General features: G+C 43.7%; 1 protein-coding gene across 2 annotated transcripts in view; it reads left to right on the top strand.

The window, feature by feature from the left end:
- LOC138645876 (cholesterol 24-hydroxylase-like) overlaps nucleotides 1–7,920 on the top strand; it is a 127,534-nt gene extending 119,614 nt beyond the window's left edge. The window contains exon 16 of one of the 2 annotated variants that reach the window (XM_069735379.1): nucleotides 6,756–7,059. In XM_069735379.1, the coding sequence (XP_069591480.1) occupies nucleotides 6,756–6,917 (162 nt within the window). In that variant the 3' untranslated portion in view covers nucleotides 6,918–7,059. Of the gene's footprint in view, nucleotides 1–6,755 lie in introns of both variants that reach the window. The other variant, XM_069735384.1, reaches the window with a different exon arrangement.
- Nucleotides 7,921–27,742: the final 19,822 nt, after the last annotated feature.

The raw sequence follows: 27,742 nt of genomic DNA on the forward strand, positions 1-27,742 counted from the left end.
GGCACAGTGTATATTATACCTATAGTCAGGGGCACAGTGTATATTATACCTATAGTCAGGAGGCACAGTGTATATTATATCTATAGTCAGGAGGCACAGTGTATATTATACCTATATTCAGGAGGCACAGTGTATATTATACCTATAGTCGGGGGCACAGTGTATATTATACCTATAGTCAGGGGGCACAGTGTATATTATACCTATAGTCAGGGGGCACAGTGTATATTATACCTATAGTCAGGGGCACAGTGTATATTATACCTATAGTCAGGGGGCACAGTGTATATTATACCTATAGTCAGGGGCACAGTGTATATTATACCTATAGTCAGGGGCACAGTGTATATTATACCTATAGTCAGGGGCACAGTGTATATTATACCTATAGTCAGGAGGCACAGTGTATATTATACCTATAGTCAGGGGCACAGTGTATATTATACCTATAGTCAGGGGCACAGTGTATATTATACCTATAGTCAGGGGCACAGTGTATATTATACCTATAGTCAGGGGCACAGTGTATATTATACCTATAGTCAGGAGGCACAGTGTATATTATACCTATAGTCAGGGGCACAGTGTATATTATACCTATAGTCAGGGGCACAGTGTATATTATACCTATAGTCAGGGGGCACAGTGTATATTATACCTATAGTCAGGGGCACAGTGTATATTATACCTATAGTCGGGGGCACAGTGTATAATATACCTAAAGTCGGGGGCACAGTGTATATTATACCTATAGTCAGGGGGCACAGTGTATAATATACCTATAGTCAGGAGGCACAGTGTATATTATACCTATAGTCGGGGGCACAGTGTATATTATACCTATAGTCAGGGGCACAGTGTATATTATACCTATAGTCAGGAGGCACAGTGTATATTATACCTATAGTCGGGGGCACAGTGTATATTATACCTATAGTCAGGGGCACAGTGTATATTATACCTATAGTCGGGGGCACAGTGTATATTATACCTATAGTCGGGGGCACAGTATATATTATACCTATAGTCGGGAGGCACAGTGTATATTATACCTATAGTCAGGAGGCACAGTGTATATTACACCTATAGTCAGGAGGCACAGTGTATATTATACCTATAGTCAGGGGGCACAGTGTATATTATACCTATAGTCAGGGACACAGTGTATATTATACCTATAGTCAGGAGGCACAGTGTATATTATACCTATAGTTAGGGGCACAGTGTATATTATACCTATAGTCAGGGGCACAGTGTATATTATACCTATAGTCAGGGGCACAGTGTACATTATACCTATAGTCAGGAGGCACAGTGTATATTATACCTATAGTTAGGGGCACAGTGTATATTATACCTATAGTCAGGGGCACAGTGTATATTATACCTATAGTCAGGGGCACAGTGTATATTATACCTATAGTCAGGAGGCACAGTGTATATTATACCTATAGTTAGGGGCACAGTGTATATTATACCTATAGTCAGGGGCACAGTGTATATTATACCTATAGTCAGGAGGCACAGTGTATATTGTACCTATAGTCAGGAGGCACAGTGTATATTACACCTATAGTCAGGAGGCACAGTGTATATTATACCTATAGTCAGGGGCACAATGTATATTATACCTATAGTCAGGGGCACAGTGTATATTATACCTATAGTCAGGAGGCACAGTGTATATTACACCTATAGTCAGGAGGCACAGTGTATATTATACCTATAGTCAGGGGCACAGTGTATAAGATACCTATAGTCAGGAGGCACAATGTATATTATACCTATAGTCAGGAGGCACAGTGTATATTATACCTATAGTCAGGAGGCACAGTGTATATTACACCTATAGTCAGGAGGCACACTGTATATTACACCTATAGTCAGGAGGCACAGTGTATATTATACCTATAGTCAGGGGCACAGTGTATAAGATACCTATAGTCAGGAGGCACAATGTATATTATACCTATAGTCAGGGGCACAGTGTATATTATACCTATAGTCAGGGGGCACAGTGTATATTATACCTATAGTCAGGGGCACAGTGTATATTATACCTATAGTCAGGGGCACAGTGTATATTATACCTACAGTCAGGGGCACAGTGTATTAGATACCTATAGTCAGGGGCACAGTGTATATTATACCTATAGTCAGGGGTACAGTGTATATTATACCTATAGCCAGGGGCACAGTATATATTATACCCATAGCTTGGAGGCACAGTGTATAATATACCTAAAGTCAGGGGCACAGTGTATATTATACCTATAGTCAGGGGGCACAGTGTATATTATACCTATAGCAAGGGGCACAGTATATATTATACCCATAGCTTGGAGGCACAGTGTATATTATACCTATAGTCAGGGGGCACAGTGTATATTATACCTATAGTCAGGGGGCGGGGGCACAGTGTATATTATACCTATAGTCAGGGGCACAGTGTACCGTATATTATACCTATAGTCAGGGGCATTATACCTATAGTCAGGGGCACAGTGTATATTATACCTATAGTCAGGGGCACAGTGTACCGTATATTATACCTATAGTCAGGGGCACAGTGTATATTATACCTATAGTCAGGGGCACAGTGTATATTATACCTATAGTCGGGGGCACAGTGTATATTATACCTATAGTCAGGGGCACAGTGTATATTATACCTATAGTTGGGGGGAACAGTGTATATTATACCTATAGCCAGGGGCACAGTATATATTGTACCCATAGCTTGGAGACACAGTGTATATTATACCTATAGTCAGGGGCACAGTGTATATTATACCTATAGTCAGGGGCACAGTGTATATTATACCAATAGTCAGGGGCACAGTGTATATTATACCTATAGTCAGGGGCACAGTGTATATTATACCTATAGCCAGGGGCACAGTATATATTATACCCATAGCTTGGAGGCACAGTGTATAATATACCTAAAGTCAGGGGCACAATGTATATTATACCTATAGTCAGGGGCACAGTGTATATTATACCTATAGTTGGGGGCACAGTGTATATTATACCTATAGTCAAGGGCACAGTGTATATTATACCTATAGTCAGGGGCACAGTGTATATTATACCTATAGCCAGGGGCACAGTATATATTATACCCATAGCTTGGAGGCACAGTGTATAATATACCTAAAGTCAGGGGCACAATGTATATTATACCTATAGTCAGGGGCACAGTGTATAAGATACCTATAGTCAGGAGGCACAATGTATATTATACCTATAGTCAGGGGCACAGTGTATATTATACCTATAGTCAGGGGGCACAGTGTATATTATACCTATAGTCAGGGGCACAGTGTATATTATACCTATAGTCAGGGGCACAGTGTATATTATACCTACAGTCAGGGGCACAGTGTATTAGATACCTATAGTCAGGGGCACAGTGTATATTATACCTATAGTCAGGGGTACAGTGTATATTATACCTATAGCCAGGGGCACAGTATATATTATACCCATAGCTTGGAGGCACAGTGTATAATATACCTAAAGTCAGGGGCACAGTGTATATTATACCTATAGTCAGGGGGCACAGTGTATATTATACCTATAGCAAGGGGCACAGTATATATTATACCCATAGCTTGGAGGCACAGTGTATATTATACCTATAGTCAGGGGGCACAGTGTATATTATACCTATAGTCAGGGGGCGGGGGCACAGTGTATATTATACCTATAGTCAGGGGCACAGTGTACCATATATTATACCTATAGTCAGGGGCATTATACCTATAGTCAGGGGCACAGTGTATATTATACCTATAGTCAGGGGCACAGTGTACCGTATATTATACCTATAGTCAGGGGCACAGTGTATATTATACCTATAGTCAGGGGCACAGTGTATATTATACCTATAGTCGGGGGCACAGTGTATATTATACCTATAGTCAGGGGCACAGTGTATATTATACCTATAGTTGGGGGAACAGTGTATATTATACCTATAGCCAGGGGCACAGTATATATTGTACCCATAGCTTGGAGGCACAGTGTATATTATACCTATAGTCAGGGGCACAGTGTATATTATACCTATAGTCAGGGGCACAGTGTATATTATGCCAATAGTTAGGGGCACAGTGTATATTATACCTATAGTCAGGGGCACAGTGTATATTATACCTATAGCCAGGGGCACAGTATATATTATACCCATAGCTTGGAGGCACAGTGTATAATATACCTAAAGTCAGGGGCACAATGTATATTATACCTATAGTCAGGGGCACAGTGTATATTATACCTATAGTTGGGGGCACAGTGTATATTATACCTATAGTCAAGGGCACAGTGTATGTTATACCTATAGTCGGGGGCACAGTGTATATTATACCTATAGTCAGGGGGCACAGTGTATATTATACCTATAGTCAGGGGGCACAGTGTATATTATACCTATAGTCGGGGGCACAGTGTATATTATACCTATAGTCAGGGGGCACAGTGTATATTATACCTATAGTCAGGGGGCACAGTGTATATTATACCTATAGTCAGGGGCACAGTGTATATTATACCTATAGTCAGGGGCACAGTGTATATTATACCTATAGCCAGGGGCACAGTATATATTATACCCATAGCTTGGAGGCACAGTGTATAATATACCTAAAGTCAGGGGCACAATGTATATTATACCTATAGTCAGGGGCACAGTGTATATTATATCTATAGTCAGGAGGCACAGTGTATATTATACCTATATTCAGGAGGCACAGTGTATATTATACCTATAGTCGGGGGCACAGTGTATATTATACCTATAGTCAGGGGGCACAGTGTATATTATACCTATAGTCAGGGGGCACAGTGTATATTATACCTATAGTCAGGGGCACAGTGTATATTATACCTATAGTCAGGAGGCACAGTGTATATTATACCTATAGTCAGGGGCACAGTGTATAATATACCTAAAGTCAGGGGCACAATGTATATTATACCTATAGTCAGGGGCACAGTGTATATTATACCTATCGTCGGGGGCACAGTGTATATTATACCTATAGTCAGGGGCACAGTGTATATTATACCTATAGTCAGGGGGCACAGTGTATATTATACCTATAGCCAGGGGCACAGTATATATTATACCCATAGCTTGGAGGCACAGTGTATAATATACCTAAAGTCAGGGGCACAATGTATATTATACCTATAGTAAGGGGCACAGTGTATATTATACCTATAGTCAGGGGCACAGTGTATATTATACCTATAGTCATGGGCACAGTGTATATTATACCTATAGTCAGGGGCACAGTGTATATTATACCTATAGTCAGGGGCACAGTGTATATTATACCTATAGTCAGGGGCACAGTGTATATTATACCTATAGTCAGGGGCACAGTGTATATTATACCTATAGCCAGGGGCACAGTATATATTATACTCATAGCTTGGAGGCACAGTGTATAATATGCCTAAAGTCAGGGGCACAATGTATATTATACCTATAGTCAGGGGCACAGTGTATATTATACCTATAGTCAGGGGCACAGTGTATATTTTACCTATAGTCAGGGGCACAGTGTATATTATACCTATAGTCAGGGGCACAGTGTATATTATACCTATAGTAGGGGACATAGTGTATATTATACCTATAGTCAGGGGCACAGTATATATTATACCCATAGCTTGGAGGCACAGTGTATAATATACCTAAAGTCAGGGGCACAGTGTATATTATACCTATAGTCAGGGGGCACAGTGTATATTATACCTATAGCTTGGGGGCACAGTGTATATTATACCTATAGCAAGGGGCACAGTATATATTATACCCATAGCTTGGAGGCACAGTGTATAATATACCTAAAGTCAGGGGCACAATGTATATTATACCTATAGTCAGGGGCACAGTGTATATTATACCTATAGTTGGGGGCACAGTGTATATTATACCTATAGTCAGGGGCACAGTGTATGTTATACCTATAGTCAGGGGGCACAGTGTATATTATACCTATAGTCAGGAGGCACAGTGTATATTATACCTATAGTCAGGGGCACAGTGTATAATATACCTATAGTCAGGGGGCACAGTGTATATTATACCTATAGTCAGGGGCACAGTGTATATTATACCTATAGTCGGGGGCACAGTGTATATTATACCTATAGTCAGGGGCACAGTGTATATTATACCTATCGTCAGGGGGCACAGTGTATATTATACCTATAGCCAGGGGCACAGTATATATTATACCCATAGCTTGGAGGCACAGTGTATAATATACCTAAAGTCAGGGGCACAATGTATATTATACCTATAGTCAGGGGCACAGTGTATATTATACCTATAGTCAGGGGCACAGTGTATATTATACCTATAGCCAGGGGCACAGTATATATTATACCCATAGCTTGGAGGCACAGTGTATATTATACCTATAGTCAGGAGGCACAGTGTATATTATACCTATAGTCAGGGGCACAGTGTATATTATACCTATAGTCAGGGGGCACAGTATTAGCTTAGAGTAAAAAATGCGAGATTTTAGGATTTACAGTTTTTACTTTGAGCCCACTGTGCTGACACCTGCAGTTCTGTAGAGATCACTTTTCAGCAGCCGCCTCTATCATCACTGGCAGGAAGACCACCTTCTATATGTGGATAATGCAGTAGATGGTCATTGGCTTGTGAAAATACTGAAGGGATCAGTGAGGAATCAGCAAATCAGTGATGTTTTTATGTTCTTTCCGGACAGATGGAGGCAAAAGTCGTCATGGTCAAATTCTTGCAGAGATTTGATTTTGAGTTGGTAGAAGGTCAAAGCTTTAAGTTTTTTGATACCGGTACCTTGCGCCCCTTGGACGGTGTGATCTGCCGACTGAGACCCCGAACAAATTTCAAGACCGCAAAGAAATAAAAATTCCGTCTCTGAAGAACATCTGGACTAGTCCTCATTCAGACCAGTGTAAAAATTCTGCTCTTTTTTCGATCCTGGGTCACTTCCATCACTGCCAAATATAATATTTTTATTTTAAAGCTATATCAGCCAGCAGAATAAAGTATCATGTTTTTTATATGGCATGGTAATAATGCATACATTTAAAATCCTCAAAAAAAAACCCTCATCCTGCAAAAACAAGCTCTCATAAAGCTACGTCAAAGATTCAAAGGTTGACTATGGTTAGGTGCCGGAGACCCCCTTTAAACTCTCCTGTTTTGCCAGAGGCGTAGCTAGAGCTTTTGCCGCCCGGGGCTGTTCCCGAGTTTGGCGCCCCCCCCCCCGGCTCAATACACACAAAGGTTACCAAAAACGGTTTTCCTGTTTTGTAGAACTTAAACTGGGCCTAATGGTGTCACCCCCACATGCCACACCTGTGACTTAATACCACCACACCATGACCAGGCCACATAGTGACCGAATAATACTACATACAAGGGACAAATACCACAACACCATTTCCAGACCACATATTACCACCACATAGTGACTGAATACTACAATACTGATCAGTAATAAAAAAAAACCCACAATACTATCACCATAAGTGCCAGTATTCACAGGAGATCTGTACTTAGTATGCAGTGTCTGTGTAGAGGTAATACAGAGATCACTGGTGACATTATACACAGGACGTCTATATAGTATACAGTGTATAGTGTCAGTGTATAGGTAACACTGACTCACCAGTGACGTCTCTAGGTGAAGTCCTTCATCTTTCAGCCAGCACAGACCGCCATCATTCCTTCCAGCCAGGACTCGTTTCTGCAGGAAATAACACAGTTATCTCGAGCTCCGCTTGCAGAACACATTACTTAATTTTTCACAACTTCTACATTACACCACATGAAGAAAAAAAGGTGATATAGTGTCACTCTGCACAGTAACAGGACCGCCCCCCCCCATTTAAAACAGTATACTCAAAAAATAAAATAAATACATCACTGCAGTAATAATATCCCTTAATTAGCCCCTATGGTAATAATATTCCCCACCCTGGCCCCGTTTCTCATTCCTGGCTCCAGCCATATGTTCTCGCATCCTGCCCTCATGAGTATCCATTCTACCCCATATGATCTCCACATCCTGCCCCACCAGCCTCCATCGTATCCGTCCTGCCCCATGATCCAATCCTGCCCCATGTCTCCAATCATGCCCCGTATCTACATTCTGCCCATGCCTCAAGTCCTGCCCCCAGTGTGTCCAGCATATTACCCCCATGTTGTCCAGCAATCTGCCCCAGTGTGTCCAGCATATTACCCCCATGTTGTCCAGCAATCTGCCCCAGTGTGTCCAGCATATTACCCCCAGTGTGTCCAGCAATCTGCCCCAGTATGTCCAGCACTGCCCCCAGTGTGTCCAGCAATCTGCCCCAGTGTCCAGCCTTTCCCCAGTGTGTCCAGCAGTCTGCCCCAGTGTGTCCAGCATATTACCCCCAGTGTCCAGCATTGCCCCAGTGTGTCCAGCATATTACCCCCAGTGTGTCCAGCAATCTGCCCCAGTGTCCAGCATTGCCCCAGTGTGTCCAGAAGTCTGCCCCAGGGTCTCCAGCATTGCCTCAATGTGTCCAGAAATCTGCCCCAGGGTCTCCAGTATTGCCCCAGTGTGTCCAGCAATCTGCCCCATGGTCTCCTGTATTGCCCCAGTGTGTCCAGCATTCTGCCCCATGGTCTCCAGTATTGCCCCGGTGTATCCAGCAATCTGCCCCATGGTCTCCTGTATTGCCCCAGTGTGTCCAGCATTCTGCCCCATGGTCTCCAGTATTGCCCCGGTGTGTCCAGCAATCTGCCCCATGGTCTCCAGTATTGCCCCAGTATGTCCAGAAGTCTGCCCAGGGTCTCCAGCATTGCCTCAATGTGTCCTGAAATCTGCCCCATGGTCTCCAGTATTCAGTGTGTCCAGCAATCTGCCCCATAGTCTCCTGTATTGCCCCAGTGTGTCCAGCATTCTGCCCCATGGTCTCCAGTATTTCCCCAGTGTGTCCAGCATTCTGCCCCATGGTCTCCAGTATTGCCCCAGTGTGTCCAGCAATCTGCCCCATGGTCTCCTGTATTGCCCCAGTGTGTCCAGCATTCTGCCACATTGTCTCCTGTATTGCCCCAGTGTGTCCAGCAATCTGCCCCATGGTCTCCTGTATTGCCCCAGTGTGTCCAGCATTCTGCCACATGGTCTCCTGTATTGCCCCAGTGTGTCCAGCATTCTGCCCCATGGTCTCCAGTATTGCCCCAGTGTGTCCAGCAATCTGCCCCATGGTCTCCTGTATTGCCCCAGTGTGTCCAGCATTCTGCCACATTGTCTCCTGTATTGCCCCAGTGTGTCCAGCAATCTGCCCCATGGTCTCCTGTATTGCCCCAGTGTGTCCAGCATTCTGCCACATGGTCTCCTGTATTGCCCCAGTGTGTCCAGCATTCTGCCCCATGGTCTCCAGTATTGCCCCAGTGTGTCCAGCAATCTGCCCCATGGTCTCCTGTATTGCCCCAGTGTGTCCAGCATTCTGCCACATGGTCTCCTGTATTGCCCCAGTGTGTCCAGCAATCTGCCCCATGGTCTCCAGTATTGCCCCAGTGTGTCCAGCAATCTGCCCCATAGTCTCCTGTATTGCCCCAGTGTGTCCAGCAATCTGCCCCATGGTCTCATGTATTGCCCCAGTGTGTCCAGCAATCTGCCCCATGGTCTCATGTATTGCCCCAGTGTGTCCAGCAATCTGCCCCATGGTCTCCTGTATTGCCCCAGTGTGTCCAGCAATCTGCCCCATAGTCTCCTGTACTGCCCCAGTGTGTCCAGCATTCTGCCCCATGGTCTCCAGTACTGCCCCAGTGTGTCCAGCAATCTGCCCCATGGTCTCCAGTATTGCCCCAGTGTGTCCAGCATTGCCCCAGCCCCAGACAGTCAGACATAAAGAAAAAAAAAAAAAAGTAAAATCCTCACCTCTCCCGTTCCTAGCGTAGGTCCGGTGCAGTCAGCGTCTCTCCGGCTCTGCGACGCTCAGGACAGAGAGGCAGAGCAGCGCGCACAGTAGTGACGTCATTGCGCCCTCTGCTCTGAGACGTCGCAGAGTCAGAGGACGCTGTAGCTGCCGGCGCCGCAGGAACCAGGAGAGGTGAGTATAGAGCGGGGGGCGGGGTCCGGTGGTGGGGGGAGCTGGCCCTGGTCGTGGCGGCGGACGGCGCCGCCCGAAGATTTAAAGGGGCGTCTTTTTTTTTTCTTCTGCAGCGCCGGCCGCCCCCTGCATTGTGCCGCCCGGGGCGGACCGCCCCCCCCGCACCCCCCTTCCTACGCCACTGTGTTTTGCCAAAGGCAATCTCACAAATAGTTTAGAGGAAATTTCGCAACTTGCCTCTGTGGAAATTTTGCTGCTGAAAGAAAGTAGGGTGAAAGGAAAACACCAGCACAAAAGTATTAAAAATCCCAAATGCAGACTCCCATTTTTCAGCACTCGTGTGAATGAGGCTTTTCCTTGGAATACTTGTAAAATGTTTATACATAAAAGTAGATAAAAGCAATAAGTAATGTAAAGATAAAACTCAAAATTTTGAATGTTGTTTTTTTTTTAATTTGTTAATGTTTTTATTAAGCAGAGTAAGAATGACTCTGACAATTTTACCAATAAAGCTTGTATTATTAATACAGAAATGCATAGAGGCTTGATTACTGTTATGGTGGCCATACACATTAGATTAAAGGGTAACTACCAAGTTATACCTTATTTATAAATTCGGGTTCACTTGCTGATCCCTAGGACCCACATAACTCTTAGGAACCGTCTCTGAAGACCTATTTAAATAGAGTTATTGGCACTCATATGTGGCCATCGGTCCATTCAAATGGGCGACCTTAGGCCAGGTTCACATTGCGTTAGTGCAGTCTGTTCAACACATACGTTAAACGGACTGCGCTAACGCAAGTGCCGACTTTGGCACAGCGCTAGCGCAGATGGAGCATCTGCTTGCTCCATCTGCGCTAGCGGTGACGGACCTGGAAACGCTGCAGACCGCATCTCGGGGTCCGTCACTCAATGACGGCACATGGCTAGCGCACGCCCATTGTGGGTGTGCGCTAGCGATGCGTTCGACATTGCATTCAATGGTGGCGTTAACGGACTATGTTACACCGCGTTATGCGTTTATCGGAGACACTGAACGCAGTGTGAACCCGGCCTTAGAGCTTTTGGACAGCAAGTTATCATTTATCCTGTGGCTAAGTAATAACTTTTATAGATGGAAATAACCCTTTAATGCCAATTAAGCCAGATCTTGATGTGTCAAGTAGATGATCTAATGGGGGAATCTTTCAGTGGCATATGTTCTGGCTTTTTTTCAACATACCCAGTCATTTTGTTCTGCCCGATCATTTTCTTCTGGTGATATTTAGATACGCAAAAACTAACAATCCACAGACTTCACACTTTTAACAAAGAATAGTCTTTATTTGGTCAAGCTTTCAATCCATATCAGAAGCAATGGAGCTATGTTATTACTTGGTGCCTAGCCACATCTCGCAGCGAGCAGTGATCACTTCTGGGCAGAATGAAAATTGTCAACTGATGGATTAACAGCTTTACACAAGAAAAGGCAATAAACTTGAAGATTGTAAAGTTCAAAATAAACTTTAAAGCAACAGTTGTTGCTTAACCCCTTAACGACCGCCGATACACCTTTTAACGGCGGCAGTTAAGGGTACTTAAACCACAGCGCCGTTAATTAACGGCGCTGTGGAAAAAGTAAATAGCGCCCCCCAGAGTCCGATTTCATGATTCGGGGTTTTTTTTACCGACCCCGCTTTTGCGATCGCCGGTAATTAACCGTTTACCGGCAATCGCAAAAAAAAACCAAAAACGCGATTTCCCATTTAATTTCTCTGTCCTCCAATGTGATCGCACATCAGAGGACAGAGAAAAGGGGTCCCAGATAGCCCCCCGATACTCACCTGTCTCCCCCGGTCCTCCTCGTGGCTCCCGATGGGCGCCACCATCTTTTTCTGGCAAAAAAATGGCGGGCGCATGCGCAGTGCGCCCACCGGCCGGTACCAGGAGGATCTTTGGGGTCTCGGCTGCCGGAGGTAGCCGAGACCCCAAAGAACATGATCGGGGTCGGGTTTACCGACCCCTGTTTTGCGATCGCCGGTAATTAACTGTTTACCGGCGACCGCAAAAAAAAAAAAAAGCAATGTGTAATTCTCTGTCCTCTGATGTGATCGCACATCAGAGGACAGAGAAATAGGGGGATTCGGGGACCCTATTATACTTACCGGTGTCCCTGGGTCCTCCTGCGTCCTCTCCTGCCCGCCGGCGTCTTCATGGGGAAAGAAAATGGCGGGCGCATGCGCAGTGTGCCCGCCATCTGTCGCCATCTGCCGGCCGGCAGGAGAAGAGCATTTGGGGCTAAAATTAGGGTTAGGGCTAGGGTTAGGGTTAGGGCTAGGTTTGGGGATAAATTTAGGGTTGGGGCTAAATTTAGGGTTAGGGTTGGGGCTAAATTTAGGGTTAGGGTTGTTTCACACTTACGTCGGTACGGGGCCATCGCAATGCGTCGGCCCGACATACCGACGCACGTTGTGAAAATTGTGCACAATGTGGGCAGCGGATGTAGTTTTTCATTGCATCCGCTGCCCAATCTATGTCCTGGAGAGGAGGGGGCGGAGTTACGGCCATGCATGCGCGGTCAAAAATGGCGGACACGACGTACAAAAAAGTTACATTGAACTTTTTTTGTGCCGACAGTCCGCCAAAACACAACTAATCCAGTGCACGATGGACGCGACGTGTGGCCATCCGTCGCGATCCATCGGCAATACAAGTCTATGGGCAAAAAACGCATCCTGCGGGCACATTTGCAGGATCCGTTTTTTGTCCAAAACGACAGATTGCGATGGATGCCAAACGACGCAAGTGTGAAAGTAGCCTTAGGGCTACGGTTAGTTTTGGGGCTAAAGTTAGGGCTAGGGTTAGGGTTGGAGCTAAAGTTAGGGCTAGGGTTAGGGTTGGGGCTAAATTTAGGGTTAGAGTTAGGGCTAGGATTGGGGCTAAAGTTAGGGCTAGGGTTGCGGCTAAAGTTAGGGTTAGAGTTGGGATTAGTGTTAGGGTTTGGATTAGGGTTGGTATTAGGGTTAGGGTTGGCATTAGGGTTACGCTTGGGATTAGGGTTAGGTTTGGGATTAGGGTTAAGGTTAGGGTTGTGATTAGGGGTGTATTGGGATTAGGGTTAGGTTTGAGGTTAGGGTTGAGATTAGGATTAGCGGTGTGTTGGATTTAGGGTTTTGATTAGGGTTATGGTTAGGGTTGACATTAGGGTTGTTTTGGGGTAAGGGTTGTGATTATCGTTAGGGTTAGTGATTAGGATTATGGATCAGGTTGGGATTAGGGTTAGGGGTGTGTTGGGGTTAGGGTTGGAGCTAGAATTGGGGGGTTTCCACTGTTTAGGTACATCAGGGGGTCACCAAACACGACAGCCAATTTTGCGCTCAAAAAGTCAAATGGTGCTCCCTCCCTTCTGAGCTCTGCCGTGTGCCCAAACAGTGGGTTACCCCACATATGGGGCATCAGCGTACTTGGGATAGATAACTAATAACTAAAGTGGTCCAATTTCTACTGTTACCCTTGTGAAAATAAAAACTAGGGGGCTCCAAAATCTTATTTGTAGAAAAAAAAATGTATTTTTATTTTCATGACTCTGCATTATAAACTTCTGTGAAGCACTTGGGCATTCAAAGTTCTCACCACACATCTATACAAGTTCCTTGGGGGGTCTAGTTTCCAAAACAGGGTCACTTGTGGGGGTTTACTACTGTTTAGGTACATCAGGGGCTCTGCAAACGCAACATAACGCCCACAAACCATTCTATCTAAGTCTGCATTCCAAAACGGCGCTCCTTCCCTTCCGAGCTCTGCCGTGCGCCCAAACAGTGGTTTACCCCCACATCTGGGGCATCAGCATACTCGGGATAAATTGGACAACAACTTTAGTGGTCCAATTTATCCTGTTACTCTTGTGAAAATAAAAACTTGGGGGCTACAAAATCTTTTTTGTGGAAAAAAAAATATTTTTTATTTTCACGACTCTGCATTCTAAACTTCTGTGAAGCACTTGGGCATTCAAAGTTCTCACCACACATCTAGATAAGTTCCTTGGGGGGTCTAGTTTCCAAAATAGGGTCACTTGTGGGGGGTTTCTACTGTTTAGGCACATCAGGGGCATCTGATCTCAATTCCAGCCAATTCTACATTGAAAAATTAAAACGGCACTCCTTCTCTTCCAAGCTCTGCGGTGTGCCCAAACAGTGGTTTACCCCCACATATGGGGTATTGACGTACTCAGGAGAAATTGCACAACAACTTTTGTGGTCTAATTTCTCCTGTTACCCTTGCGAAAATACAAATTTGGGGGCAAAAAGATCATTTTTGTAGAAAAAATGCGATTTTTTTTTATTTTCACGGCTCTACGTTATAAACTTCTGTGAAGCACCTGGGGGTTTAAAGTGCTCACCACACATCTAAATAAGTTCCTTAAGGGGTCTAGTTTCCAAAATGTGGTCACTTGTGGGGGGTTTCCACTGTTTAGGCACATCAGGGGCTCTCCAAACACGACATGGCGTCCGATCTCAATTCCAGACAATTCTACATTGAAAAAGTAAAGCGGCACTCCTTCTCTTCCAAGCTCTGCGGTGCGCCCAAACAGTGGTTTACCCCCACATATTGAGTATTGACGTACTCAGGAGAAATTGCACAACAACTTTTGTGGTCTAATTTCTCCTGCTATCCTCGTGAAAATAAAAATTTGGGGGCAAAATGATCATTTTTGTAGAAAAAATGCGATTTTTTTATTTTTACGGCTCCAAGTTATAAACTTCTGTGAAGCACATGGGGGTTCAAAGTGCTCACCACACATCTAGATAAGTTCCTTAAGGGGTCTAGTTTCCAAAATGGTGTCACTTGTGGGGGGTTTCCACTGTTTAGGCACATCAGGGGCTCTCCAAACGCGACATGGCGTTCGATCTCAATTCCAGCCAATTCTACATTGAAAAAGTAAAACGGCACTCCTTCTCTTCCAAGCTCTGCGGTGCGCCCAAACAGTGGTTTACCCTCACATATGGGGTATCGACGTATTCAGGAGAAATCGCACAACAACTTTTGTGGTCTAAATTCTCCTGTTACCCTTGTGAAAATAAGAATTTGTGGGCGAAAATATCATCTTTGTGTAAACAAATGCGATTTTTTATTTTCACGGCTCTACGTTATAAACTTCTGTGAAGCACTTGGGGGTTCAAAGTGCTCACCACACATCTAGATAAGTTCCTTAAGGTGTCTAGTTTCCAAAATGGTGTCATTTGTGGGGAGTTTCCAACGTTTAGGCACATCAGGGGCTCTCTAAACGTGACATGGCGTCCGATCTCAATTCCAGCCAATTCTGCATTGAAAATGTCAAATGGCGCTCCTTCACTTCCAAGTTCTGCGGTGCGCCCAAAAAGTGCTTTACACCCACATACGGGGTATTGGCGTATTCAGGAGAAATTGCATAACAACATTTATGGTTACATTTCTGTTTTTACACACGTGAAAGTAACAAAAAATGGTTCTGAATTAAAATGTTTGCAAAAAAAAGTTAAATGTTCATTTTTTCCTTCCACATTGTTTCAGTTCCTGTGAAGCACGTAAAGGGTTAATAAACTTCTTGAATGTGGTTTTGAGAACAGGCTATGTGCACACGTCAGGAATTTTTCCTGACAAAATCCTGAGATTTCTGCAAGAAATCCGCATGTTTTTTTTGCGCTGATTTTGCGCGTTTTTGACATGCTCGGATTTTTTGCGGAATGCGTTTTTTTTGCGGAAAAAAACGCAAACATATGCACAAAAAATGTGGAATGCATTCTAAATGATAGGATGCATAATGTTTGCATTTTTTTAGCGATTTTATAGCGTTTTTATCTGGAAATTCTGCAAAAAAAAACGCTAAAAATCCGGACGTGTGCACATACCCTGAGGGGTGTAGTTTTTAGAATGATGTCACACTTCGTTATTTTCTATCATATAGACCCCTCAAAAGGACTTCAAATGTGATGTGGCCCCTAAAAAAAATGGTGTTGTAAAAATGAGAAATGGCTGGTCAGCTTTTAACCCTTATAACTCCCTAACAAAAAAAATTTTGTTTCCAAAATTGTGCTGATGTAAAGTAGACATGTGGGAAATGTTATTTATTAACTATTTTTCGTGACATATCTCTATGATTTAAGGGCATAAAAATACAAAGTTTGAAAATTGCAAAATTATAAAAATTTCGCCATATTTCCATTTTTTTCATAAATAATTGCAAGCAATATCGAAGAAATGTTACCACTAAGGCCGGCTTCACACTTGCGAGTTTTACGGACGTAAGAGCGCAGAAACTACGTCCGTAAAACTCGCAAAAAATACGGCACAATTATTCTCTATGCCCCTGCTCCTATCTGCCGTATTTTACTGATCAGTATTATACGGCTTTCTACGGCCGTACAAAATCGCAGCATGCTGCGTTTGTCACCGTACTGCGCAAGAAATACGCCAATGAAAGTCTATGGAAGCGTGAAAAATACGGATTTCACACGGACAAGCAGTGTGACTTGCGAGAAATACGCAGCGCTGTTAGAGAGAAAAGCCGGTAATTCAGTGCGGTGTACAGTAAAATCACACTGACAGCTTACAGTAGAATAGGTAGAATAAATGTGTACACATAGAATAGGTATATATATATATATGTCAGTGAGACACATATATGTATATATATTAATATTTATTCCAGCGCTATACAGCTTGAAAGCCGGTAATTCAATTACCGGCTTTTTCTTTCTCCTTCCTAAAACCCGACATGATTTGAGACATGGTTTACATACAGTAAACCATGTCTTCTCTCCATTTTTTTTGCAGATTCCACACTACTAATGTCAGTAGTGTGTATCTGCAAAATTTGGCCGTTCTAGCTCTTAAAATAAAGGGTTAAATGGCGGAAAAAATTGGCGTGGGCTCCCGCGCAATTTTCTCCGCCAGAGTAGTAAAGCCAGTGACTGAGGGCAGATATTAATAGCCTGGAGAGGGTCCATGGTTATTGGCCCCCCCCCTGGCTAAAAATATCTGCCCCCAGCCACCCCAGAAAAGGCACATCTGGAAGATGCGCCTATTCTGGCACTTGGCCACTCTCTTCCCATTCCCGTGTAGCGGTGGGATATGGGGTAATGAAGGGTTAATGCCACCTTGCTATTGTAAGGTGATATTAAGCCTAATTAATAATGGAGAGGCGTCAATTATGACACCTATCCATTATTAATCCAACTGAATGAAAGGGTTAAATAAAACACAAACACATTATTTAAAATTATTTTAATGAAATAAAAACAATGGTTGTTGGAGTATTTTATTCTACGGCCAATCCAGTCACTGAAGACCCTCGTTCTGTGAAAGAAAAAACATAATAAACCAACAATATACTTACCCTCCGCAGATCTGTAACGTCCAACGATGTAAATCCTTCTGAAGGGGTTAAAACATTTTGCAGCAAGGAGCTTTGCTAATGCAGGCTGCTCCTCGCTGCAAAACCCCGGGGAATGAGTCTAAATATAGATCAATGAGCTATATTTAGCTTCATTTGCGGTGAGGCGCCCTCTGCTGGATGTTCATAGATCGTGGGAAATTTCCTAGAAAGCTCCCAGGCTTTCTAGGCAAGTTCCCACGATCCATGAACATCCAGCAGAGGGCGCCTCACCGCAAATGAAGCTAAATATAGCTCATTGATCTATATTTAGACTCATTCCCCGGGGTTTTGCAGCGAGGAGCAGCCTGCATTAGCAAAGCTCCTTGCTGCAAAATGTTTTAACCCCTTCAGAAGGATTTACATCGTTGGACGTTACAGATCTGCGGAGGGTAAGTATATTGTTGGTTTATTATGTTTTTTCTTTCACAGAACGAGGGTCTTCAGTGACTGGATTGGCCGTAGAATAAAATACTCCAACAACCATTGTTTTTATTTCATTAAAATAATTTTAAATAATGTGTTTGTGTTTTATTTAACCCTTTCATTCAGTTGGATTAATAATGGATAGGTGTCATAATTGACGCCTCTCCATTATTAATTAGGCTTAATGTCACCTTACAATAGCAAGGTGGCATTAACCCTTCATTACCCCATATCCCACCGCTACACGGGAATGGGAAGAGAGTGGCCAAGTGCCAGAATAGGCGCATCTTCCAGATGTGCCTTTTCTGGGGTGGCTGGGGGCAGATATTTTTAGCCAGGGGGGGGGCCAATAACCATGGACCCTCTCCAGGCTATTAATATCTGCCCTCAGTCACTGGCTTTACTACTCTGGCGGAGAAAATTGCGTGGGAGCCCACGCCAATTTTTTTCCGCCATTTAACCCTTTATTTTAAGAGCTAGAACGGCCAAATTTTGCAGATACACTCTACTGACATTAGTAGTGTGGAATCTGCAAAAAAAAAGGAGAGAAGACATGGTTTACTGTATGTAAACCATGTCTCAAATCATGTCGGGTTTTAGGAAGGAGAAAGAAAAAGCCGGTAATTGAATTACCGGCTTTCAAGCTGTATAGCGCTGGAAAAAATATTAATATATATACATATATGTGTCTAATGACATATATATATATATATATATATATAGACAGTATATATATATATTTTTTTCTTTTTGGGACACATGGATCATTTCTATAGCGGTATGTTGGTTTTGCAAGCCTGCGAGAAAACCACGCAGTACGGATGCCATGCGGATTACATATGGAGGATGCCATGCGCAAAAAACGCTGACACACCCTGCCTACGGAGGAGCTACGGACCACTATTTTCGGGACATTTCAGCGTATTACGGCCGTAATATACGGACCGTATTTTCATACGCTGAGTGTGAAGCCGGCCTAACATGAAGTACAATATGTCACGAAAAAACAATCTCAGAATCAGCGGGATCCGTTAAAGCGTTCCAGAGTTATAACCTCATAAAGTGACAGTGGTCAGAATTGTAAAAATTGGCTCGGTCATTAAGTACCAAATTGGCTCTGTCACTAAGGGGTTAAAGCAACAGTTGTTTTCAACAGAGGTAAACAATTTGATGGAGTGACAACTGCTACACTTTACTGACACTTTTCATAGCCTGCTGGCAATCTCTTCAGCAGGTCATCATCCACTTTGTCTTTTCATCAGTATGTAAATTGTCTCTTTGGAGAGGAAGAGGGCTAGAACTCTAGTGCTACCTATTGGAAGTAGCAAGCCTTGACCCTTTAACGAGTCTTGTCACATAACTCAGGATAAAAGCCAAACCAGCATCTCAATTTGCAGACACTGTGTTTTGGGGTACTGCCCCTCGTCAGTGCAAAGGGGAGATCTGGTTTGGCTGTATGAGAGGCGTCTGACCGGGATCCAAGAAGTATCATTTCTCCTTGCGGAGAGTGACATGTTAATCATGTTAGAGGCCAGTATGTACACATCATCAGTATGTACACATTTATGATGACAGTCAAAGCTTTTCTTTTGGTCACCTTATTTGGAAGAAGTGCCCCACAATAACCATATCTTTCATGCTCAGTAATGCTCAGGTACCAGTCTCTTAACCTCACTAATGTGGCATTTTCACAACTAGGCATTAGCTTTCAGATACCTTGTGGTGTGGCTATATCTGCTGATGCACTCTAAACAAGAAGAGGTGGTACTTTATCATTCAGGTAGGCTAGTCTCCTTCAGCAGAAATAAACTATACCGACAACAGCTCAAGCTGAAAGCTTTGTACAGGTTCCTCCTTACTAGGACTTGGGGTAGGGCACTTTTATAGTGAGTGTTACTCACCCCCAGTTGTGAGTAAGCTATGGTGCAGATATTTCTCTGCTGCTGCACATTCTCTTCCTTCTGTCTGCTGGCACATGTCTGACCTCTGGTGGCCGAAAACAAGAATCTATTATTATTATTAATTTATATAGCACCATTAATTCCAAGGCGCTGTACATGAGAAAGGGGTTATATACAGAGTTATGGATATCGTTTACAATGACAGACTGGTACAGAGGGGAGAGAGATGAGAGGCAGCTTGGGTGGTGGTGAGGCGGCAGCTCAGGTGGTGGTGAGGCGTCAGCTCTGGTGGTGGTGAGGCAGGCAGAATGGTTATTGCAGGCTGTAGGCTTACTTGAAGAGATGGGTTTTCAGGTTCCGTCTGAAGGATCCGAGGGTGGTGGATAATCGGATGTGTTGAGGCGTGGAATTCCAGAGGATGGGGGATATTCGGGAGAAATCTTGGAGGCGGTTGTGTGAGGAACGAATAAGTGTGGAGGAGAGTAGGAGGTCTTGGCAGGATAAGAGATTACGTGAGGGAAGATATTGGGAGATTAGTTCAGAGATATAGGGAGGGGACAGGTTGTGGATGGTTTTGTAGATCAGTGTTAGTAGTTTGAACTGGATTCATTGGGGAATTGGGAGCCAGTGAAGGGGTTTGCAGAGGGGAGAAGCAGGGGAGTAGTGAGGAGAGAGGTGGATTAGCTGGGCAGCAGAGTTGAGGACAGACTGGAGCGGTGCAAGGGAGTTAGCGGGGAGGCCAGAGGAGGGTGTTGCAGTAATCGAGGCGGAAGATGATGAGGGCATGCCCAAGAGTTTTGGTAGATTGTAGGCTGAGGAAGGGACGGATTCTGACAATATTTTTGAGTTGGAGGCGACAGGAGGTGGCAAGAGTTTGGACGTGTGGTTTGAAGGATAGGGCAGAGTTGAGAGTTACCCCGTGGCAGCGGATTTCAAGTGTGGGAGAGAGCGTGATGCCATTTACCGTAATAGATAGATCAGGTAGGGAGGATACACGAGATGGGGAAAGATGATGAGTTTGGTTTTGTCTTCATTGAGTTTTAGGTAGCGAGAGGTGAAGGAGGATATGGCTGATAGACACTCCGGGATTCTGGACAGCAGAGAGGTGACATCTGGGACACAGAGTTAGATCTGAGTGTCATGCGCATACAGGTGGTACTGGAAGCCATGGGGCTTTATGAGTTGTCCTAGGCCAAGGGTATAGATGGAAAAAAGTAGGGGCCCTAGGACAGAGCCTTGAGGGACTCCAACAGAGAGAGGGCGAGATGAGGAGGTAGTGTGGGAATGGAAAATGCTAAATGTGCGGTCGGAAAGGTATGAGGCAATCCAGGACAGGGCAAGGTCTTTGATGCCAAGGGAAGAAAGAATCTGTAGCAGTAGGCAGTGGTTGACTGTGTTTAAGGCAGAGGACAGGTCGAAAAGGAGGAGGATGGAGAACTGTCTGTTAGCTTTGGCTATGAGTAAGTCGTAATTTTTGTCAGGGCAGTTTCAGTGGAGTGGTGGAGGCTGAAGCCAGATTGCAGGCTATCAAGGAGAGTTAGATGAGAGGTGGGAGGAAAGTTGAGCATGGACATGTTGCCCAAGGAGTTTTGATGCAAACGGGAGCAGTGATATGGGGCGATAGCTGGGCATAGCAGTTGGGTCAGGGTTAGTTTTTTGAGGATGGGTGTGATGGTGGCATGTTTGAAGGCAGAGGAGATGGTACCAGAAGATAGCGATAGGTTGAAGAAATTTGTTAGGGCTAGAATGAGAGTGTTAGTGAGGTTGGGGAGCAGGTGGGAAGGGATGGGGTCAAGTGCACAGGTGGTGAGGTGTGATTTGGAAAGAAGATGAGTAAGCTGTCCTTCAGTGATGTTGGAGAGGGAGGTTATTAGTGAAGGGCAGAGGTCTGGTATATGGAGTGGTTGGGGTGGTGGAACAGTAAAGGTTTGCCTTGTTTGGTCGATCTTGTTTTTGAAGTAGGTGGCAAAGTCCTCGGAAGAGATGAGGGGAGTTGGAGGTGGCAGTGGTGGGTGGAGGAGAGCGTTGAATGTGCTGAACAGTTGTTTTGGGTATAGAATAATGAAGATACAAGGTTTGTGAAATAGGTCTGTTTAGCAGAGGTGAGGGCTAATTTGAAGGCAAGTGTAGCTTGTTTGGAAGCAGTGAAGTCGTCTGGCAGGTGCATTTTCTTCCAATGCCGCTCTGCGACCCTGGATGCTTGTCGAAGTTTTTTGGTGAGATTGTTATGCCAGGGTTGCCTATTGATTTGTTGCACTTTGCCATGCATGAGAGGGGCGACTGAGTCTATGGCTGATGTGAGGATGGTGTTATAGAAAGCGGTGGCGCTGTTCATGTCGTGGAGTGGAGATATGGAGGACAGGGGTAGAAGAGAGTCTGAGAGTTTGTGAATGTCTAGGTGTGCAAGGTTTCTACGAGGATGTGGCAATGGGTGGACATGGAGGGCGGGTGAGGAGGACAAGGATGAGAAGGTGTGTAGATGCTGGTCAGATAGGGGGAAGGGAGAGGTTGTGAGATTAGATAAGGAACAGAGGCGGGTGAAGATGAGGTCTAGTGTATGTCCGTCTGTGTGGGTGGCTGTGGAGGACCACTAAGTGAGTCTAAAGGATGAAGTAAGGGCCAGGAGCTTGGAGGCTGCTGGCTTGCGGGTGTCAGTAGGGATATTAAAGTCACCCATGATGATGGTGGAGTTGTCAGCGAGAGAAAGTGAAGAAGCCAGGTGGAGAATTGGTCGATGAAGGCAGTGGCTGAGCCCGGTGGTCAGTATATGACAGCCATATGGAGATTAGAGGGAGAGTAGATACGGACAGAGTGAACCTCGAAAGAGGGGAGGATAAGGGAGGGTGGGGATTGGATAGGGTTGAAGGAACAGTTTTTAAAAGACGGAAAACCCACTCCTCTGCCATGTCCGTTGCCAGGGCGAGGAGTGTGGATAAATTGGAGGCCACTGTAACTCAGTGCAACAGGGGAGGCCATGTCATAGAGAGTCAACCAGGTCTCAGTGAGGTCCAGGAAGGAAAGGTTGCGGGAAGTAAAGAGATCATGGAGCTTGTTGCAGATGGAGCGAGCATTCCAAAGTGCCCCAGAGAGAGGAAACAGGGAGGTGGGGGTCAGTGGCACAGATTTTAAGTATGAGGGATTGCGGTAGTTTCACTTAGTGAGAGAAGGATAGGGGTAATGATTAGTGGGATGTGTGAAGCGGGGGGGGGGGAGCTAGAATTTGGGGATATGTTGCCAGCAGTGAGAATGAGCAGAGAAAGGGAAAGCAGGTGGGTGACGGAGAGTGATCGGCTTATATTATATTTTGGTAGGAGAGGTCTGCAGATGAAACAAGGTGGGGGGATAAGAGAGATTGGGAGATAGTTGTGTAGTTTGAGGATGCAGGGATTTGGGGTTAGCAAAGGAGAGTGAGGATTAGTGGTGCAAAAACGGTGGTGGAAAACACGAGCATGGTTAAAGAGCAGGGGAGGAAAAGAAAGGCAAGTAAAATTAGAAGACAGTGACTAGTCTTACCGTCTGGCCGATTTCTGGACTATTTCTGGTATATTTCTGATGATACACTTAAAAAGATGTTACTTTAGATGATGTCACATCCAACTAAAGTCATATCTGACTGCTCCATTCAACTTATACCATTCAAGTGTCCATGAAATGAAGCCAGGAGGGAGAGGGAGGAGGAAGGAGGTGGAGGACAGTTCACAGCAGGAAACAATTAACAGATTGCAGTTAAATGAACATTTGACTACCATCAAAGCTGAAGAAAGATAAGTTAAGATGGAAGGATAGTATTAGATGTGAAGAGCATGGAAATATCAATCTGCATGCAGAAAATTTGAAGCATGACACGTGGAATTAAAGTCAGGGAAAAAGTAGCAGCGTACCAGAGACGGTTCAGACGTACCAGTTAAAACAGTGGGGAGAAGTACATGGGATTCTAGGGTGCAGTGGGTACTCCAGATTAGGAGATGGTTCACACGTGTCAGTTAAAACAGAGGGGGAGAAGTACATGGGATTCTAGGATGTAGTGGGTACTCCAGATTAGGAGACGGTTCAGACGTACCAGTTAAAACAGTGGGGAGAAGTACATGGGATTCTAGGGTGCAGTGGGTACTCCAGATTAGGAGATGGTTCACACGTGTCAGTTAAAACAGAGAGGGAGAAGTACATGGGATTCTAGGGTGCAGTGGGTACTCCAGATTAGGAGATGTTCAGACGTACCAGTTAAAACAGTGGGGAGAAGTACATGGGATTCTAGGGTGCAGTGGGTACTCCAGATTAGGGGATGGTTCACACGTACCAGTTAAAACAGAGGGGGAGTAGTACATGGGATTCTAGGGTGCAGTGGGTACTCCAGATTAGGAGATGTTCAGACGTACCAGTTAAAACAGAGGGGGAGAAGTACATGGGATTCTAGGGTGCTGTGGGTACTCCAGATTAGGAGATGGTTCAGACGTACCAGTTAAAACAGAGGGGGAGAAGTACATGGGATTCTAGGGTGCAGTGGGTACTCCAGATTAGGAGGCAGTTCAGACGTACCTGTGAATGAAAGCAGATGGATCAGGGCATGACATCATGAAGGAGAATATACCATGGGTTACCATTGTGGTACATTTCTGATGATACACTTAAAAATATGTCACTTTAAATGATGTTGCTGTCTCCACTTCTATAGTCAACTCTAGCATGCAATAAAAAAAAAGTCTTAGTTCCTATTTTACCAAAATTTCTCCCTGTATGATTATTATAAGGGTGTAAGTACAGAAAAAATAAATTCTTGAAGATTTAGATACTAGAAATATAGCCGGTGGTTGTTGATAATGCAATGCAATGTATTTAATGTACAGGATGTGACAAAGTCACTGGCATAGTGTTGGAGGGGAGATATGTGTCACTACCCCAAAAGAGGGGTAGCAGAGCCACCATTGGGTGAGTCCGAGATCTCAAGGAGCCGCTGAGTGGTTTGTCAAAGGCTGCCAGTAAAGACCTGATTTGCTGAAGGTACCACAATCCTGGACATATAGCTGCCCGTTGTCCTATGTCATCCAAGCAGATGGATTGTAGCCTAGGCAGATGCTGCTCATATTATGCTTATCCTATTTGCAGTGTGGACTATCAGCCCGGGGATGGGCCACAGTCATTTCACTCTGATGAAACCCCATGGCAGTCGGAGGGGGATGAGTTTCCCTTGTGCTTCCTGGCTGGTGACGAGGATGAGATGGTGATCAGTGATGCCAAGTTTTCTGAACTGGGGGTTTCTGGGGAACATTTGGGGTCTTCTCAAATGCAGGATTCTGCCCTAAAAGGGGCATTCGAAAATGTGTCTGTGATAGATGGAGTTGCTCAAGAGTCGGGGGCTGAGAGTGGAGCTGCTGTTGGTTCCAGGTCCCTACCAGCGGAGGGTTTTAGACATGGCCCATTCACATGCTTTGTTAGGCATCTGGGGTAAAGAAAACACAGGAGAGGATAATGCAGAGGTTCTTTTTCAAAGAATTTTATTAACATTTTCAATATAACAAACAGGGAAAATAGGAAAGAATTGGATGGGGCAGGTATGACAAAAGGTGGGAGGGGAAGAAGGGGGAAAAAATAGAGGAAACTTTTATTACATTCAATTTAACTAAATTTCCAACCTTAATGTGACATCTCAGAAAATTACAAATACAAATAAATGCATAAACATTTAAGGAAACAATTCTGACCATCTATTCCATTTTTTTTTTTTATCTGAACAGGAATTGATCTGTACTAATTTATATTCAAATGACTTATTCAATTTCATTCTGTCAATTGACCACATCCTCTCCAGCATGATGATGAAGTCAGAATTTATCAAGGCCAACCTAGAAGGCGTATAATACCATCTAGTAATTGTTTTGAAATAAGATTCTTGTAAAGAAAACGATATAGTTGACGAATAGGTTAAATCTATTGCTCTTTCCCAATCCTTTTCTTTTGAGATTTGAACAACAGATTCCCACTTTTTCATATAGGAGATTGTTGAGAATTCTCTATCACTGTTTAGCCAGTTATATATATATATTTGAAGCTGTAGAAAATATTGTGCCCAATATTTGCTAAGAGATTAATGGAGGATTCTGTGAATATCGTTTTTTTTCCTTACAAAAACCCTGACTTGATAACTAAGAATCAAGTATTTTATGAAGGCCGAAGAAGGCACCTTAAACTTATTTTTGATTAAGTTAAACGAGTAACAAACTGATCCATCACTAATATCCTGAAGTGTTTTCATTTTTAACTCTGCCCAAAGTGGTTCTGGGGTTAAATTTAATGAAGACCAATTCAAAGAAAAGGGAATTATTATTTCTATTCTATTTGATCCTTTTTTTGGTTTTGAGAGTTTTCTGCATGCCTATATTGGAGCTTTGAAAAAGGGGTAACCAGCACAATCCTTTTTAGGATTTGTTAAATGATTTAATATTAGAAAATGTTGTGGTTTTACTCCATTACATGAAGTTTCTATATCAGACCAGGAAGGTGTGTAAGATTCAGGCCACCAAGATAAACTTTTATTTATTACATTAGAATTATAGTATGCAATAATATTTGGAAGACTGGCTACGCCATGTCTCTTATTTTTATATAAGATATTGCTGGTTATTATTGCCCTTTTTTTCTTCCAAATAAAAGAAGTTAAAAAAGATTGAATGTTGGCTAAATGAGATATGGAAATAGCTAAGGGAAGAGATCTAAAAACATAAAGATTCTTGGGTAGTATAATTGATTTAACTATCATAATTCTCCCCCACCAGGTCAAATCGTTTTCTTCATAGAAGTTTAGCTCTTTGGAAATGGAATTTCTAAGAATTTTTATATTGTTATGTAGTATTGAATCAATGTTTTTAGCAAAATTTAGTCCTAAATAAGTAAAATTTCTCTCGACCCAACTCCATGTAGTTATTTTTTTTTTAATTATCTAAATGAAAGTTTTTCACATTAATTGAAGAATTTTAGATTTAGTTTGGTTTATCTTAAAAAGGAAATTAGGGCAAAATTGTTGAGAAGTTGCTGAGTTCTTGGAATATATTTAATCGGGTTAGTTAAGGTCAGGATAATGTCATATGCATATAGGCCAATTTTGTATTCTCTTGAGGGTAATTTAATGCCAGTGATGGAATGATCATTTCTAATTAGTTGGGTGAGGGGTTCTAAGGCTAGTACGAATAAGGCTGGATTCACATTTGCGGTTGTGTCCGCAGCGTTTATGCTGCATTTTTCCACATGCGTCATGTATTCCTATCTTTAACATTAGGGGCGCAGGTGACTGCGTTTGAATGCGTTTTGCCGCGTTTGATGACGCATGCGTCGTTTCGTTGTCTGCGGCTGGGCGTGGCAAACGCTACATGTTATAATTTCAGAGGCGTAAATTTGCCACCTAGAAACGTATGAGGTTGTTAGCGGAAGGAATGTTGCGAAAAAACGCATTTCAGTCTATGAGAACACATGCATTTGCAAGCACATGCTTTATTTGCGTTTGTGAACGCATGCGTTTTACCACAGGAAAACCTGTCTAGACACTGATTAGCCACCCCCCACATACAAACTGATAAAATGAGGGAGTGGGCATTGGCAGTCCACAACTTTGCAGCGTGGGAAGCAGATCAGACGCTGGAAAGAAACTGGGAGGAATCTACACTTTGGACAATGTGAGTATCAAAGCCAATGCCTGTATTTTCTTTTTTCTCTCTCTATATGTCCTAATAATTTCTGTCTTTTTTTTCTTGCTGCATGCATCAGAATGTCATCGCCTTCTTCTGAGGAGCATCTTGAGCCTGAACAAGGTGGAAATGACAGTGAAGTGAGTACTCACTGTTACAGAACCCCCAGCACCAAGAATATGTTATGCAGTATATATTATGTATAATAGGTTACATGTGAAATGCATCAGTCCACAGGCTGCATCCCT

Source organism: Ranitomeya imitator, chromosome 1 (assembly GCF_032444005.1).
Source record: "Ranitomeya imitator isolate aRanImi1 chromosome 1, aRanImi1.pri, whole genome shotgun sequence".
NCBI lineage: Eukaryota > Metazoa > Chordata > Amphibia > Anura > Dendrobatidae > Ranitomeya > Ranitomeya imitator.